The sequence below is a fragment of the Amblyomma mixtum genome, chromosome 4, assembly GCF_055824585.1.
Source record: "Amblyomma mixtum isolate Tamu chromosome 4, ASM5582458v1, whole genome shotgun sequence".
Lineage (NCBI taxonomy): Eukaryota > Metazoa > Arthropoda > Arachnida > Ixodida > Ixodidae > Amblyomma > Amblyomma mixtum.
In genome coordinates, this window is record NC_143015.1 from 73,426,062 (window position 1) to 73,445,206 (window position 19,145).

The 19,145-nt window shown below is 46.3% G+C and overlaps 2 protein-coding genes across 4 annotated transcripts in view; one reads left to right on the forward strand and one right to left on the reverse strand.

Moving 5' to 3' along the window:
* Window positions 1–19,145, forward strand: part of LOC149347008 (uncharacterized) — a 318,847-nt gene that overhangs the window by 88,078 nt on the left and 211,624 nt on the right. The window lies entirely within an intron of this gene.
* LOC149347012 (cytosolic endo-beta-N-acetylglucosaminidase-like) overlaps window positions 1–19,145 on the reverse strand; it is a 218,180-nt gene that overhangs the window by 12,986 nt on the left and 186,049 nt on the right. The window contains exons 3-4 of one of the 2 annotated variants that reach the window (XM_089586811.1): window positions 10,228–10,376; window positions 212–526 (exon numbers count right to left, since the gene is read on the reverse strand). The exons of the other annotated variant lie outside the window; for it this stretch is intronic. Of the exons in view, the coding sequence (XP_089442937.1) occupies window positions 212–526; window positions 10,228–10,376 (464 nt within the window). The remainder of the gene's footprint in view (window positions 1–211; window positions 527–10,227; window positions 10,377–19,145) is intronic. 2 annotated transcript variants of the gene reach the window in all.

Sequence of the window (19,145 nt, forward strand, 5' to 3'; positions counted from 1 at the left end):
GTGCTGGGTGCGTTGTTTCTTTTTGCACCCAATTTTTTTCTGCAATTCACTTCCCCCACTGCAAATATAAGAGCATGCACAGTGCTCTTCTCACTCTCAACAACTACTGGTGTCTCTGTTAATTAACTGATCGCCTTGACCCACAGTTCTTATCCTGAGTCGATCAAATGAGACATCAACATAGGCATAGGGCTGCCTGAGCTGCACTCACCCTGACTGCCTCACTGCCGCCAAAGTGCTTTGTCTTGTGTGCAAACACATCGATGCCAACATAGACGTCGCTCTTGCGGTTGCCAGCATGGCCCACAGACTTCTGCAACATCCCTTCGGTCCAGCCGTATCTGAGGGAGATGCCGTCGCAGAGGTCGAAGAAGCACGCATTCTTGTTGAGCTCGCTCTGCCAGTCCAGCCTGCCGTCCAGCAGCACACTGTCGTACCAGATGACCAATGAGCCGGGCACAGAGCGGTGAGTCTCCGCGGTTATGGCCCTGAGGAACTCCAAGATGAAGGGGCCACAGGTCTCGTCCTGGAAACAGGTGCCACGATGCCATTTATCTCAGTCTGCTTTGTACTCATCAAGCGCATGATTAATAAGCGACCTTGAAACACTACTGTCCGCATTGCCACATTTGCCATTCAGGCGTTTGTTGTCCTACGTGGCGAACGCAGCATTCGAATGACATTTGTGCCGCTAGTAAACATAAAATACTACCAGATGGTGGCTCCATTATTTGAAACGCAAAGCACTATACATGCACCTCCTAATAGGACTGAAAGAGAACATGAATAAATGTTGCACGCAAACTAGCGGCCACTTATAAGGAGCAGAGCAGGTGCCTGCCATGGTCATGCAGGAATGTGAGCAACTGAACACGCTCACAGAATCCACAGATCAATATGAGACGAACACAACTGGCAGGGCCTCACTCCGTCCCACCTTCCAACTTGAACTGTCTTCTTGGCACAACAGTGCAGTCATAACAAACAAGCCTAATCGCTGAAAGAAGGCCTTGTTGTCCCCCTCCTTACATGTCTATAGCACTTTTGTCTCGTCCTCGCTCCCTTCTGGTGGTATGCATGGTTTGGCGCTATTTTTTCCTCTAATTCATGTCTAGTGACGCCATCCTTCGGTCTTTATGAGATTCCAGTGTTTTTGTAAGCCATACACATCCTCACACCTCAAGGGCTGCTCGACTTACACCATCGCAACGCCTACCTTCCGTGCTGCGGAACTGCAAGCATTGTTGGACAGCAGCTGAGCTCTATCTGTAGACCCTTTGTATCAGCAAGTTAATGCCTTTGCCAATTCTCGAGGTGTTCTCAAACAACTAGACAAGTATGCAGTGCCATTCAAGTTGCATTAGTCCATCGACATTGCCAGCCACTCGTACACGGTGCCCAGATGCATCCGAACATTGCAGCTGACGTATACTGCAGCTGAGGTATTCAACCCAGGGTGTCGAACCGGAACCGAACCTGAACCCGAAACCGGAACCGAACCCGAATTTTCACCCGGAACCGGAGCCGAACCGAACCCATATTTTTTTCGCCATCTTGGAACTGAACCCGAACCGGAACGATTCAAAGGAACCGTTCCGAACCGGTTCGGAGCTCGGTTCAGCCCCGCTTTTTTTTTTGGAACCCGGCACACTTCTTTTTTTTTTTCAGACAAAATGAGATAGCCTAGCCACGGCCGCTAGATACAAAGCGCAAAGCAAGGTGCGGCCCGCCAAGTCGCACAAAAACGGCGTCTTGGGCCTAGTTCTCCGTGCGCCCGCCGCGCCGCCACTGCTCGGGGACAACTGCTCGCAGGGAAACGCCGCGACAGCTGCGTCGGTACGCCCGTTGCTCACTGTTTGAGGCGTAAACAGTGCACTTTCTACTTGCTCATTAAAGATTGCATTTTTAAGTAGTCATTGAAAACGCCGATTATGTCACAATCACCGCAGCAGGTAGGAAGTGTATGCCTGAACGCTGTCCATAACGGCCGCCTATTATACGATGCACGACGGCGCGCGCGGCTGTACCTGAGGATGTTGCATTAATGCGCCTGAAGCTTTCGATCTACTTTTAAGGCGTAAGCCTTTTATGGCTCGTGACTCGCCAGCGTGTCCGTCCGTCCATGCGTCCGCGGCAGCTGTCAATAATGGTTACTTGAAAAGTCAGTAATGATAGTTAATGGTGTAGTAGTATTTTTTATTATTTTTTATTTATCAAATACTGCCAACTGCCTCTTGGCAGTCAAAGCAGGAGTGGATACATTGTTCTTGAACAATTGCTAAGGTGAGTTTAACAGCGGCAATGAAAGAAAACATGCTATAACAATCAGCCACGAAGGAATGTGCACAATCAAAAAGCACACAAAAAAAGAAAGAAGGAATACACTTTGAAAGGCGGACGGCAAAGCAAGAAGCGTTGTAAAGAAATACTTGCTGCATCATAGATAAGATCACACGGCCGTAACAAAAGATTCAACTGAGGGCATGTCAGCTACTTCATAGGGTAAGGCGTTCCACTCGGCTGTGGTTCGAGGAAAGAATGATGAGCGGTAGGCGTTAGTTTTAACCTGCGGCATTACAATTGTTTTGCTGTGCTTGCCTCTCGTTTTCCTGGATTCTTTGAAGTGCATGTAAGTATGAAAATTTATTTTGACATGGTGGTTGACAATACTGTACATCATGTGTAGGCAGTGTAGTTTACGGCGCATTTCTAGCGACGGGAGCCCAGCTCGTGTTCTCAGGTCTGAAACAGAGATACTTCTATGGTAAGCGTTAAAAATGAATCGAAGTTCTAGCGACGGGAGCCCAGCTCGTGTTCTCAGGTCTGAAACAGAGATACTTCTATGGTAAGCGTTAAAAATGAATCGAAGTGCTTTCTTTTGTACCCCTTCAATGTGATTGATGTTTTTCTTAGTATGAGGGTCCCAAACAGTGTCAGCATAATCAAGAATTGGCCTAACGAGTGTCGTGAATTCTGCAAGTTTTGTTGCACTAGTGCAGTGCCCCATGTGGTGCTTTAATAACCACAGCTTTTTTAGTGACGCCGACACAACATATTCAACATGTGCGTTTCACGTTAATTTGGAGTCAATTATAACACCAAGATATTTGAAGTTGTCAACCCGCTTGACATCAGCATTGTTAATTTTGTAAGTATATATTAACGGTTTTTTCTTTCTTGTGACCATCATGTGGGCACATTTACAGACATTTAGGTTCATACGCCAGGATTGACACCAACTGTTAATTGCAGAGAGGTAATCACGTAGCACAATTTGATCTTGCACAGATTCGATGACCTGGTACACGATGCAGTCATCGGCGAAGAACCGGCATTGTACAGAGGAATCCAAAGACAGGTCATTTAAATAGATCAGAAAAAGAAGAGGTCCAAGGACAGAACCTTGTGGTACACCGGTTAATACAGGGGCAGATGAAGAAAGTGAGTTTTCAATGCAGACATACTGTTGTCGATTGGATAAGTAACAATCAAGCCAATTCAAAATTTGTTCACTTTGCAATACACTAACCTTTTGTGACAGACTCGGTCAAACGCCTTTTCGAAGTCGAGGAACAGTATATCAATTTGCCCACCCTGATCCAAAGCTACCATGAGATCATTAGTAGTGTGTAGTAGTTGCGTAACCATGGATAGGCCACGTCAAAAACCGTGCTGTCCCTCAGAAAAGAAATTATTATTTTCCAGAAAACTGCTTATATGCTTAAAAATAAAGGGCTCCATTACCTTGCTAACGGTGCACAGGAGCGAAACAGTAGATGTACGAACAGTAATGATGATTAGTTAATGATACCCAATAAACGCGCACACTGCGCATGCGCAGTGCCCCATGCGCAATTTTCAGGTGGTTTAACAACGGCGCATGTACACTGACGTCAAAAGTTTGCACAATGGCCGTATCACCCAGAGCTCTCTCAGGTGCTCTCTAAACGTTGATCGAAGAAGGATGCAGCCCGCGCGCGCTCCAATGTCGCCCGCTACGAAACGCGCTCGCGATGTCGTACGGAAGCGTTCAAGAGTCGCCAAACGATCTTCAACAGTCGCCAAGCAGAGGGCAGCGACAGAGGCGGTTAAAGGCTTTCGCCTCTTCGCACTTTAGATCGTCAAAGTGCTCCCTGATTTTTATTCACTTCTCGCTACCCCATGTTGAGACGGACACGCACAGCTGGTCACACACAGTAAATTTCCGTTTCGTGTCACGTCGAATTTTGGCTCTTATATACACAAGTTACTGCAATTTATTAAAAAAAAAAACGATCATAGCTGAAGTTGTGGAACTTCATAAGCCCACCTGCAGCCGAGAAAACCACAAAGTACTTGACACTTTTATTGCATGGTCATACAAGAAAGGAAGGAACCATTCACAAGAACCTTCCTTGACCTTACTTTTTGTAGTCATTCTCTGTAAAATGCAAGGAACATGCCAGAGACCTGTCGCTTGGCACCCACTCTCTTCCTTTCCCTGACAGTCCTTGGCGAGCGATATTTTCAGCCACGCTTCTCGACGCTGTAGTTCAGAGGGAAACTCATGATATCTCACAGTTGGCTGTTTTCTGGAGTTCGTGACGGACAGTGGCACACGGCAGATGAGCGGCATCGTGCCCCATACACGTCCCTGACCTCCACACACGCATGCACGAAAATCCCAAAGAGTGCACGGCAGACACGAGGCAAACATTCATTCACGCGCACGCGAGAAGTCCAAATCCAGCACCGCAGACGCGAGGCAAACGTGCTCACTCACGCGCACAGCAGAAAATCCAAATAAAGCACTGCAGACATGAGGAACGTGAGTAGTAGTAGTAGTGGTTTTTATTTTGCATTGAATATGGAAGGCAAACGCGGTTTTACACGACGCAAACGCGGTTTTACATGACGCAAACGCGCTCGAACACGACGAAGCAAGGAGCGCTTCGGGAGTCCACTCCCGGGACCTGTCCCCGAACAGTGGCGCCCCCACCGAAAACAGCGGCCGCGACTGTAAACTCCGCCAGGACATGCTCACCCATTGTCGGCGGCGCGACGTGGCTGGCCGCACCTCGCTTTGCGCTTTGCATCAAGCGGCCGTGGCCTAGCGTAGGTTTATCCATCCCAAGTTGTCTGAGTTGGAAAGTGGGAGAATGGCACCCAGTACATGAGACGACAAAATTGAATGAAGTATGGTGTGTGGAAAGAAACCTAATCGACTCTTCTGTAATGTACTAGCGCCAATTCTAAAGCACTGTAAGTCAGGTTTATGTGAAAACTTGAGCTATTGCTTCTCCTTTTTATGTTTGCGTATGGTTTTAATCAAATTGTTAGCACTGATCTAGCTCAATAAAGGACTATAGACACCAAATTTTTCCTTGCCCATTTTCTTCTTTCAGACGATGATTTCGACATTGGTATACATGGACCACCTCGTGGTATTTGCCTGCAGCCAATACATAATTTGTATTCGAATTTCTTCGTGACGTTGTTTTAGTTTCATCAGCAGAACGATGGCTGTTACCTGTAGTTAAATTTAGGTTACATGAGGCACGAAACAAACCGGCAATGTAACTGCTAGTAAGTCGTTTGTTGTAATTATAGCCTTTGACGCAGGCTGGTTTACAGTGAGTCAAAACGAAGTATCAGCGTCTATATCACAGTTTTTGCAGGCCTCACGTGACAGTTCAACTACAAGTCACAGCTTTTTTAGGTTGATGAAACCCTAAACAGCATGGAGAATAAATTCTTTTCTAAATTATTCAGCGGCCGTAGGCGAATACCGTATGGTGATCCACGTATCCCAATATCTAAGTCATCGTTTGAAAGAAGAAAGCACGCAATAAAATTTGTGTGCACAGTCCTTTAAGTACCGATTGAGAATGCCTTCCCTTTATTTGTGTCATTTACCACAAATATATGAAACATTAGCGCAACGACCCAACCACGCTGTGGCAGTGGTTTTTGGGAAAAGGAAATGGCTCAGGAACAGTGTCAAGGGAAGGGGGAAGGTGGGAGTGAAAGAAGAAAGGAAGGAAGAGGTGCAGTTGGGGAGGGCTTCGGAATATTTGGACTTCAACATGCACTGACACCACACAGCACATGGGTGCCTTTTGCGTTTCCCTCCAACGAAACGCCACCGGGTTCGAACCCGGGTACACCGAATAAGTAACCGAGCGTCAAAAACACTGAGCCACCGCAGTGGGTAGAGCAAAATTTACTTTTACAAGCGTTCGTTGTCAGCGACAGCAGGTACTAAATAAAACCCTTCACGATGGGTCAGTGGTGCAATAAGGAAAAAAAAAATGCCGCGGTGGCTGTGGAGCTCGGCTGCTGATCCAAGGTTGCGTCGCATCCGAGTCACGTGCACATCACATCACCACGTCTGGTGAAGCGGCGGTCGGAGCAGCGGTGAGCCACGTGGTCTTACGTCACAGCCACACCTCTGGCGCTCCAATCTGCTGAAGGTCAAAGTGCAGTACTCGATGACCTTGGCGAAATATGACGTGATAGAGCGCGCGCGCGCGCACGCATGCACACGCACGCACGCACACGCGTACACACGCGCGCACGCACGCGCGCGCGCACACACACACACACACACACACACACACACACAGTGCGGTTATTTTTGGGAAGGGAGGCTAAACTGCTAATGCAGTAAAAAGGACAACTAAACGAATATGCACACTCCGAGTTGGATTCGTATCAGTGGCGGCGCAACAGAAAACCTCCATTTGGAGATGCCTTAGGTTACTCCGCCATCTCCGAGGCTTCTTTTTATCGTTGTTGCATGAAATATTAGGAACCTCTATGACATCCCTCGTGCCTTGCTTGATCTCGTCGAATTCAGAGATCTCAGCATAAGTCCTTACGCCACCATGGCTCCCTTACTTCGATCGCTCATCGAAATTTCGGAATGAGTCAGGAGATTGAGCTTGAGCAGCATATTCCTTCAGCGGTAAAGAGCACCCTTCTCTGAACAGCAACCTCGTTGAACGCGGGGGTTCTGCGTGTTGATCCATCATGCGGGTGTTCCACACGCTAAGCGGTCCTACGAACACGAAGAATTCGCACGGAATTCCGGAGGACTTCGTCGCAGACAGAAATGTTATTGTGAAGTGCATGATCTCAATGTCCATTTTAAGAGACTGCTGAAGTATGCCCCAAAAAAACGCAGCATCACGACAAAAAGAAACTATTATTTTGTTGACGGGTAGCAATTCAATGACCATGCCACAAACGCCTCCTTAGCGCAAAGGTACGTCCTAACACGTAAGATCCACGTTTGAAGCGTGAAAAATGTTTTTGCGGCTGATTGAAACTACAGTAAAGCCCATTTATAACGAACCTGAGAGTCACGCGGATTCTGTTCGTTATATCTGATGTTCGTAGTAAGTGGACTCTTCGTATAAAAGCCAAACATACTAAGGTCACTAAAAGTGGCGTTTATTTCTTATAAAACTGCTTTATGCGCGCCTACTTGTGCAAAGCAGATCCTGCAGCGGCTCTTTTCAGGCTATATAGGGTGATCAGTTAATCGTCGTGGAGACGCCAACTATAAAATTTAGCGACGGGTGTATAACTAATCGTGGTTGAAGAGTCCACAGCAGCTGGTGGCAGGTCGGCCACATAAAAAAGATTCCTGAGAGTACAGGAGTGCTTGTACTTGGTGTTCGTCTTCGTCACAGCCCGCGCTTCTGCAATTTTGATCCACGGCTGGCCAGGAAACATCTGGCCAGCCATGGATCAAAGAAGCGGTGTCACACATCTACATGCGTCCGGTCACGTGTGTTTTCGAGCTGCTTCTGTCGTTCCTGTGCTCATGCAGCGACGAAAGTAGCGCAACGCTCATGGAACAGAGTGCATCAGTTGCACTGGCCGCTTTATGACGCTACCTGCACGTGAAAGCAGCGCAAAAGATGGAGCCGTCTGGGCAGGCTATGCATACCACGTGACCAGCCCGTAGCTAGCACGCATGGCTAGCAAGGCTTTAAAAATTCTCAAATCGCTGCTATTACTTGATCCACGACTATGGTCAGTAGCTTCGATTTCGACGATGCCCCTTTCTCACACGCACCGCGCTTCTTCCACTTGAGAGGCTTTGCCCAGCCGACGAACACGCAGGCAGTGATTGCCCTCATTTGCCGCCGACGCGGGCTTGGCCTGCGGTTACTTACTGTTTGAATAGGGAGTTATAGCATGTCATTACCGTGTTTACGTTACTGTGTACAGTGTTCCCAGACGCCGGATTTTCCGGTTAGCGCTGCGCACTGCAGTGCCGCCTTTTATCGCATTTTTGGGTCGACATGATCATTCCGGAGCGGTGTCGTGAAGGGTGAGAGGCGTTCTCTCACTTCGCGCTTACTGGAAGCACGACCTCTTCAACTTCGAGGATAGTTTACCGCGCCTCCTCGTTCGCTATAACCGAGTGGTGCGGCAAAAGTTTTTAGTTGTATCTGCGACGAATTGTCTTTGCCCTTATGCATATTTTCTCGGTAACACCGCACCCGTTCGTTACATCTTCGGCCGTTGGGCTGGACTACATCCGCTGAATTCGTATCAAGAAAGGCTAGGTAACTTGCTGCAGATATATGGGTAGAGGAATTAATGACCGATCACAAAATTTGTCGTCTGCCTTGTGAAGAGGTCGTACAGGTATCCCAAGGAAAAGCGAAGAGGGAGAAAACCGAATGTATCAGCACAAAGTTCTCTCACGACCTTGCCCAGAAAAGACAGACGAGCACTGAACCGCCTATTAAGCACAGCTCCCAGAAAGGGTTTGTTTGTAGTTTAGAAGATAAATGCCCTGAAACAAGTTGGCGAACAAATGGTGCACGACACATTCACCGGACTCTACCAGGCACAAAAAATTCTGTAGAGGCACAGGCTCCCTTTGATAGCCCCCAGGAAAAGTTACAAAAATTCTACGCAGTGCAAGTACACCTTCTTCCTAGCAGAATGCTGCACTTGCAAGAATGTTGCAACGCAACATCCCATCGAAGATGTTACCAATTTGTCTCTGTGCAGAAACGAAGCGCCTCAACCTAACCTATCCAAGCGTGTTTTTTTTTTCATCATACTCTTTTTATCAGAATAAAAGAGGTCGACGTCATCATAACAATTCATAGTCGCAATTTCCCACTGTACTAGTAAGAATACACGATTAGCTGTCTTTTTTAAGATACTGAGCGACAGGGGCTTTATATATATAACGCGAGTCACAAAGGCTATTTCGAAGAGGTGATTTCAATAAAATATGTTTTGGTATCCTCAGTGTGTTAGGGAGAGCTAGTGATCCCACGAGGCTCTCGTTCGGGGGGGGGGGGGGGGGATGGGTAGTGGAGGGGTGGTGGAGGGGTTCTCGCATATGCCCGTATCATGTAGGAAAGGGCGGTGGGTGGGAGTGACTGGCAAGTCGGTTTCGGGACGACGAAAAGGTGTCTGTCTGTATATAGGAGCCGATGCATGGCAGCTCCGTTTCTCAATAATGCGCGGGAACGTAGAGGCCGGGTGCGGCGGTCATGTCGGCGCCCGCGTAAGTGCACTGCGTACGAAAAATTCCCGACTGACTCGAGCTGCAAAGAGATCAATTTCTCGCACGACGAGGTCTCCGAAATCGCTCAAGCTATAGAGTTTTGACGATGCAAATTCCAGCGGCTTTTCTCCTCATATATCATCAGACGGATTATAGCATACACATAGCCGTACCTTATATTTCGAGTTTATTTCATTTTACGGCTCTTGCCGTAAATTCGTCTTTTTGCAGCGGACAATAAATAAAGTGGGCAAAGTGAGAAAATCTCTAATTGAACAAATTTTTGCATTTTTTATTTCATATATCGATGCAACAAAAAAAAATGTAAACACCGTAAAAAGGTTGATTAAAACTCATCTACGTTCTAATTTTTTTACCCTGAACCCGTTTGAACCGGTTCGAACCGGTTCAGTACGGTCCGAACCGGTTCGAACCGGAACGGAATGTCGCTCTGGAACCGAACCCGGAACTGAACCCGAAAGGTGTGAACCCGAACCTGAACCGAACCCGAAAAAATTCCGGTTCGACACCCTGAAACCACACTGTGCACGTGTTTCCCTGCACCAGGAGTACATCAACCTCGTTGACCAGAGTTACATGAACCTCATACATCAATCAATGCTATGCATTTGAATCCTTAACCACCTCCTGCACTGTGACTAATGTATGCCAGGAAGTGAGACACAGTTACAAATGATACCAACCATCCCACATTTGATGTTGATGAGCCATCCATCAAACTTGCATGAAGCAGCGATGTGGGCCAGCTGGGACGCAACTATGGACACAAGGTCGCCTTTTCTGATCTTGCTGAGGATCTTGGCGCTTAGACCTGGCTCCACGGTGAAGGTCCCTGAAAGGCCAGAACCAGTCACTTAATGCAGGAGCCTACACCTTGAGAAAATCCATCAAATGTGACATTAGCTGTGCTTTCCAATTCACACCTGCTTTGCTTCTCACTAATGCAGGCCCTACCTTCGTAAAACAAGAAAGTCATTACTTATGATCCATGGAGCGTATGGTATAGGTGGTGGTGAATCGGCGGAGAGCATCAACGCATGCCAGTAAGCCCCAATTTAAGCTCCCTCAGAGAATTACAAAGCTGTGACATTTGCCTTCATTAGTGCCACAGATATAAACGACACACAGCAAAGCAGCGTGGCACAATGAAATATAGTAAAACAGCTGACCGAACAATGCACTTCTAATTTGTAACTCTTACTCACCGATGCCTGCATTTACACCACATTGAAAGTGGAAGAGGGACAAGGGCTTCAGCTAATGGCATCCACAGAGACTAGAGCACCTTGCATTACAGCTCCCCGAGCCAAACAGCATCACATGACACTTCTTGGTCATGAACAAGGGAAGGCATTCAAACTATTTCTGCAGAACATTTCTGCACAACTCTGGCAGAGAACACATCAAACACACAGAATTCTTGCGGTGGAACTCCAATCTCCCGACGCTGGTCTTAAAGGTGCACTGAAGAGAATCTGAACTCGTATTTTTGTCGCGGAAACTCAATCTACACGTTCTGAGCATTCTTAGAAACTTCGATTTATTGCCCTGTGTGGCCGATTTCCCTAATTAAATCGAATTAACGTCCGGCTCCCGCCTTTATTTTTTAATTCTCCCTCGTACGGTGGGCGGAGTCGACCAACGCGCGGAGTGCCGTTCACCCAGTACCCTGGCGGCTTGCTACTCTGCCATCGGCGGAGTAATACGTAGTAATCCGTAGAAGCAAATAGTCCGCACTTATTTTTATTTCTGCGGGCTTAATTTGCGGCTATATTTTCTGCAAATGAAACTATTTATTCACGGAAACATAAAAAACAACATAAAGCGAAAGCAAAGCCTCCACGGAGCTGGCTGAAAGGCACTCCACGCGTTGGTCGACTCCGCCCACCATACGAGGGAGAATTAAAAAATAAAGGCGGGAGCCGGACGTTAATTCGATGTAATTAGAGAAATCGGCCACACAGGGCAATAAGTCAAAGTTTCTAAGAATGCTCAGAACGTGTAGACCGAGTTCACGCGGCAAAAAGGCGAGTTCAGATTCCTCTTCAGTGCACCTCTAAGTGTTCCCTTTTTCTCTCTGCCATTGCTCTCTCCATTTATGTTCCACATACCACAGTGAAGACAGAATGGTCAAAGGCAAATGTGATATCTTTTACATTACGTGAAAAAAACTGATAAAGCTCGCTCTGTCTATGCACGCAAATACTTAGGCTCAAGATCATCACAGTTCAAGAAAAATGGCAAAATTCTCTAAACAAACAATGGGTCCAGATAAACGAATCACAGGCACAAGTGAGGCACATGCAAGAAGTGCGGACTCAAGCGACTGAAGGAGAGCAGCAAATGTCCATGTGATTTTGGGCCGGAAATACAATCTACTCCTGGGCATTGCTCAAGAAAGAATGGACGTTAAATTTTCAGTAGTGCATCACAAGCATTTGATAATGCTTCCGAGGCCACACAACACAGGCCTATGCCACAGTTTAACCTAGCATGGCGGTTTTCGAACTGAGTGACAAGGAGGAAATGAACGGAGGTTTCTCAGAGTGCCGCCAATGTTGCCAAATGTTACACGTTCTGGCTTTTCTTTGGGCACAGTAAGGATATTTTGAACGTTAATGATCAGACAGGACCACAGTTCATAACCTAGCCCCACTGCAATTCTCCAACAGAAATAAAAAAAAAATTAGAGGGGACACTTCAGCTCCACCATAAGAGTACGACACGACAGCATTAATGGGTTAATGCCCATATATGAAGAACTGGTAATTCCTGCCTTGATAGTTACAGATCTCTGGGAGTCCTCATACCACTCCAGGCACGGCGGCCAAGCAATGCGCCACTTGCCAAGAGCTGCCACCGGTCCTGCTTGTGAGACCCAGGTCGCTCTTCCCGAGCAATCTCTCGTGACCGGCCATTAATGTAAATGCCACCTGACAGGGTGCACAGTTTGCTCACAATCCGGTGGGCAGGTTGTGATGACGCCACAAGGTCACGTGACCTGGGTGGCCCACCTGCCTCCTAGGTTGCTCCTCTGGGGATTTTTCGTGGATTTTTCGGTCACCGTCAACTACGCCAACGCCAACAACAATGCCCAATTTTCTGCCACATGAGCTTTTTAATACTGTCCCATTAAACAACAGAGTACCAATATAATTGAACAACCAGAACTGGGATGCAGTCTGGTTCAGGCGACCACAAATGACAACCCTCTCACACGAACAGCATTTGGCCACCCTAGTGTAGTGCTCAACCGCAACCTCCTATATGGACACATCAACTAACCCTGGCAGTCTCCAGTGGCTCGTTCAGACCTGTGATGCAGACCTGTGAACATGGCAGCTTTTAGACCTGTGATACAGCAGAGAGTGCTAAGAATCTCTGGCTCCAGACAGGCCGCCATTTAGGCCGGACCTGGCAATGTGTAAACACTAGAATTTTACCCGGTAAGGCCAGTAGTGATGCAAAACTATCGATAGTTGAGTCAATATCGAACTATCAATGGTAAAAAAAAAAAAATATCCATAGTAATATCGATAGCGCGCTATTGATAGTACTACTGATAGTACTATCGATAGCGCGCTATCGATATTACTATGGATATATTTTTTTTTTACCATTGATAGTTCCCATTGATACCATTGATACCACCGATAGTACTATCGATGGACGTATCGATAGTAGTATCGATACTACCTGGTATATATAGGGAAGCGCACCTGAAGTTTGCTCCCACTGCACCAACGCCACTTCTCCCCTGCCAGTCATTTTGGCGTTTCCGTCAGGGCACGTCACCGGCGGAGCGCATTGAGCCAGCAGCCTGTCGACTGGTACGCGCGTGCTGCTTGCGCAGCTGGCACACTCTCTTTCATTGTGAGCACGTGCAGTCCTGCTCGCGGGCGCACAAAAGTGGTGTTGCCGCTCGCTGTGAATTCCGCGACGTTCTAAGAGTGGAGAAACTTGTTGTGTCTGGGGCTGTCACAATAGTTCTCTGAACATCAACGGCCAAGGACTGCCCGTGGAATTCTACAGATTTCCTGGAGATGTCCTACATTCTTGGGGAACAAAAATTTAATATTGGAAAATTGTAACGCACAGTAACAGAAATATTGAAGGTAATGGTCCACACTTTCTATATGCAGAAAAATCTTAAATATTTTACATCGCTCGTATCGAGCAGTTGACGATAATAAAAACGTTAGTACGAAAAAAAAAAATGCGAGCCTATCGATGGGAGATTGCTATAGTGAAATCTTACAGTATATGAAAAAAAATGCGTTCATACACTTTTTCCTATTCAAAAATGTTTTTGTCCGGAATTGTTGGGTATGAAATGGATGAGAACGAGAAACAGCACGCCTCGCTAACTGCTATGGGCTAGGCGAAGTAAGCTTTTTCCTGTTGCTAAACACGTTTGGCATGTTGCACGCGTAATATTATTTCTGAGCAGTTTTTGCTGTAATTCACTAAGCATGCAGTGTTTAGTAAAGCTCGCGCTAACGAAACTCACATCTTTTGCCATTTTTTATTTGGGAGACTGACAACAGCTAGCGGCATTATGCAGACGCATGTGAGGCAAGGTCAGTGATCGCCTCAATGTTCCGACTTGTGACGCCTGGCTCAATTTGCGAAGTTGCTTTACATTTAAAAAATTTCTAAAAATAAAAATAATCAAAATCTTTGCTTGCACATGAATGAGCGTTCGCATATGAGCGATGGCTCTGCAAATACATTGTTTTGGGGATGCGCGTGCGCTGTAATCGGCATTAAAATAAATATACCAACCGCTTATCTCCGTTGTAGCGATTGACCAAACTAGAACATTTTTTCTCTTTGCCGTATATAGCAAGAAGCTGGTAGGCGCATTTCGTGAGTGTTTTCGTTTTTCTCCTCAGCCTCGCGTGTCGCCTTAAGGCCATTTTATTTTAAGTTAAAATAAAAATTATTTCCATTATTTTTCAGCGAAACACGTAACAAAATCCTTATTATTTGGCCAACAAACCCGCATGCACCAAACTGCTCAGCCACCCAACGAAATTAAGCATCTTGCGAAGATGGCCGCGCCAAAAAAAAATGGTATTTACCTTGAATTCCACGTCTTAAATGACCTCATCATTTACTTGCGATACACATTTCGCCATTACGGTACCGGCTTTTTTGTCAACAATCTGCTTCACGTAGTGGGCCTGATCCACTAGCAGTTCATTTTGCAAGTTTGCGCAGCGAAAAAAAAAAATTCACTGTCCACTATTTCTTTTAAACTACATCTCAGAGCGTACTGCCGCGACAGAAAGAAATGCGAACAGCGCAGTGCCTAGGCGCTCCGCTGTTGGAATTTATTTTCGTCACGCTTATACTTGGCTCGCAACACAAATAAGCTAGAGACATTCGTGATACAATAATGTACCACTCTAGCGTCTTTTTGCTACTACCGAGATAAAAACGCATTGAAGATAAATTCCGCCTGCGCAGCGCGTGGGCGCCGTGCTCTCCGCATTTTTTTCTAGCGCCCCTGTACATTTTGCTAATCCTCTGAAGCTCGTCAGCGTTCAAGCACGAGGGAAAAAGCTCGCGACTGCACAAAGAGATTTGTAGGCTGGCAAACACGTGCAAAGTACGTGCAGAACTGGCTTTTTTTCAGGAGAAAGCGCGCTGCTCGCGCAGCTACTCAATGGGAAGGAGACCGGTTTGCCCGGACAAAAGTGCGGAGTCGGCCGGAGAGGGCACTTTTCAGTGGCGTCCGCAGCGCCCCCCTACGAAGCTGCGGTCCCCTATAGCTCTGTCCATTCTTTTAAATCAATTAAATCAACCACGCGCATCAACTGCGTCCTAAAGTTGGTTTCCTGAGTGTATCGTATCCAGGTGATGGTATGAGTAACTGACAGGACTCGCCCGTTTTTGCAGCCTACGCGTCACCGAGCTGTGCAGACATTCCCTATGTAAAGTTACTGGGTAAAGTGTTACTGTCGCGATTGTCCTAGTTGCAAAGCATGAGTGCGAAAAGCATTTCTGCAGCGGGCACATCAGCAAGACGACGTCTGCAGTACGCGATGGTGTCATGTTAGCCAGCACAAGTTGTTATGCTGTTTGTTCTTTCATCGGATGCACTTTCACACATTTTTCCAAACTGTCCCAGCTGCCTTTTAAACTGAACTGTCCCGCTTTTTCGTCTCAGTTTAAATTGGTAGTAATTTTATCTTAACTCTAGCACGCTATCACAACCCCGTCCGTTATCTTTAAAATTGGTTAACTTGTACTATACACGTCGGCGTATAGAAGAAAAAGGCACCTGACGTGCGCAGTACATATGCCATGCTATCACTAGACTACAAATAATGCGATGCACAGCAATTAACGTTCGCTCTTCTTGTTCCAGCCATGATGTTGTCGAATGCCTTAGTTTATGATGTGATACATGAGCGGCTTCCTGTAATCTGTAACTTCGTGTTTATATTTATCTTTTATCTAGCTCGAGTATCAAGATGTCCTTCTCATCTAGTATTCTATGGGAAACACTTCCATAGTTTTTTAAGCGATAAACCACTGCCACACTTGCAACCTCACCATCGACGAAATGTTTGATAAGCATTGCATAACATTTACATGCACTGAACACAAGGCAGATATGACCGCGCACGTCCTAGACTACCCTGTTGCAATAAGGATGCGACATTTCAGTAAACAAAGATCTGACAGCTCAAAGTCGCGCAGTTTGAGAAAAGCTTTACTTTTGAGCATGAATGTTTCGATGGACATACTCCGGGTCCTTTACTACGGAATTAAATAATTCTTTCGTCCACAAGATATTTCATAAATGCATAAATTGAGTATTGCTGGTAGCCTGTTATCGCAAATGCCACCGTGGTGGCACGGGGGTAATGGGACTCGCCTGCTAACTAGAAAGATGCGGGTTGGGTCCCGGGCCATGGCAGTTCCACTTTGACGGAGGCGAAAGGCAAGAGGCCCGTGTACTGTGCTATGCCAGTGCATGTTAAAGAACCCCAGCTGGTCGAAATTTATCCGGAGACTTGCAGTACGGAATCCCTCATAGATTGAGTCTCTTTGGGACGTTACGCCTCTTAAGACCGTGAAACCAATCAGGTGCCGCAAATGTTTTGGCTATATCGCTGGCCAATAAATGCATAATATCAACAGTATTACTATCAATAGTGTTACTATCGATAGTCTTACTATCGATAATCTTGCTATCCAGAGAGATAAAACTATCGATATTCTATCGATAGTAGTACTATCAATAGTCAATTTCCCGGTAGTTTTGCAATCGCTAAAAGCTAGCCTAACAGTGGCGTTTGAGATGCTAGCAGATATTAAATGGAAAGTCACAGGGCTTAGGTTAGGAGGCCAGGAGAAGCTTATACAGTGGTAAAGGACGAGCATATACCATGCTGTCGCAGTTTAACGGACAGACGAGGGCTAGATGTAGATTCCCAATCAATAAGGATATAGCTAGCAGCATAGAGGAATTCTACAGCATTAACATAAAGGTGGCAGTTACCGTAATTAAGCTTAACAAGACGTACAAATTGTTGAAGGAGGTACAGGCCTACATGCCTACATCTAGCCATGAAGACCAGACAGTCGAAAGCTTAAATGCAAACGTAGAATCGGTAATGATTAAAGTAAGAGCAAAGTACACTGTACCGATCAGTGATGTCAATGCCAAGGTAGGCAAAATGCACTGTACAACAGGCAGTGGGTGAATATGGCATAGGTACTAGGAATACCAATGGGGATTTATTAGCAGATTTTGCAGAATACAATAATATTTCGATCATGCATACCTCCTCGCATAAACGAGCAACCAGAAGTGGACGTGAAAGAAAATGAATGAAAATGAATGAGACAAAAATGAAGCAGACTTCATATTCTGTGAAGACCTCGCATTTCTCGCAAATTTTTCCCACCAACAGTCGGGGCCCAGCTAACCAAATCATCGGTACAAGAAATCAAGGCACGTCCAAGAAGTGCGGACTCAAGCGACTGTAGGAGAGCAGCGACATCCTCCCCATCTCATTTTGGGCCCCAGTTACAGTGTATTCCTGGGCACGGATTAAAGAGGAAATGGACATGAAATTTTCAGTAGTACATCACAGGTGCTTCATAATTCTTCTCTCGTCAAACAACACATGTCTACACCATAGTTTAACTTTGAGAAGTAGATATCAAATCAAATGACAAGGAGGAAATGAACCAAGGTTTCTCAGAGTGCCACCAACGTCGCCAAATGTTATAGCTGGTGGCTTTCCTTGGGGCACAGTAAAGATATATTGAACATTAATTACGCAGCGACAGCACAGAAGTACAGACAGGACCACAGTTTGTAACCCAGTTCCACTGCAATTCTCTACCCCGATGAAAAAAATCTGAGGGGACAGTTATGCTCCGCCTTAAGGGTATGACGCGATAGCGTTAATACCCTTATATGTGGCATTGGTCATTCTCTTCTTTACATTCATAATAGATCCATGGCACTGCTCATACCACTCCTGGCACAGTGTTGCAGCGGTTAAGCGATCAGCAACTGCCCTGCGATGGCAGGTGCTGCCCCACTGGTGCTTCTGCAACACAGGTTGCTCTTCCCAAGCAATCCCTCACGTCCAATCATCAATACAACTGCCACCTGCCATGGTGCACGGTTTGCTCACAATCTGGTGGGCACGCAGTGATGATGCCACATGGTTATGTGATCTAGGTGGAGCATTCACCTTTTAGGTTGCCTCCCTGGGGACTTTTCCCTCACAGACAACGCTGCTGACGCCGACAACGCGAGATTTTCTGCGACAGGAGCTCCTTGCGGCTAGCAGCATAGAGGAATTCTACAGTATTAACAAGAAGGTGGCAATTACTGTAAAAGTACGAACTGTTGAAGGTTGTATAGACCCACAAGCCTACATCTAGTCATAATGACCAGATAGTCGAAAACTTCACTGAAAACGTAGAATCACCAATGAGTAAAGGAGAAGCACAGTACACTGTACTGCTCAGTGACTTCAATGCCAAGGCAGGCAAAACGTAGGCAGTGGGTGGATATGACATAACTTCTAGGAATTCTAGGGGCGATTTATTAGTAAAGTCTGCTTAATAAAATAATTTTCCGATCATGAGTACCTTTTTGCACAGACAGGAGAACTGGAAGTGCACATGAAAGAGCACGAATGATGAGACTAAAATGAAACAGACTTCATGTTGTGCGCACACTGTGCATCATGCAGGGTGGGAGGTGTTCACCAGGGTGAGGTCCAGTGACCAGAGGATGGCAAGATCGTGAATTAGCACAGACTTGTGGAGGGAACGGAAGAAACTAGTGAGGCAGGAGCACGTCAACGAGTTAGCAGTAAGAGGGATGTTAGAGGAATTCAGGATCTCGCTGCAGAACAGATATTCCGCTTTACATGAGGGCAACAGCAGTAACGTTGAAGCAATAGAAGCAGGTGGTAGAATCTTTACACAGGATACTGGCTAGCTCTCCCAGGAAACGAGAGATCTGATTAAGAAACACCAAAGCATGAAAGCTATATATTTTCTCCATCCGTCCCATCTGTCCGACAGCTATAATTATGGAATGCACAATAGAAGTAGG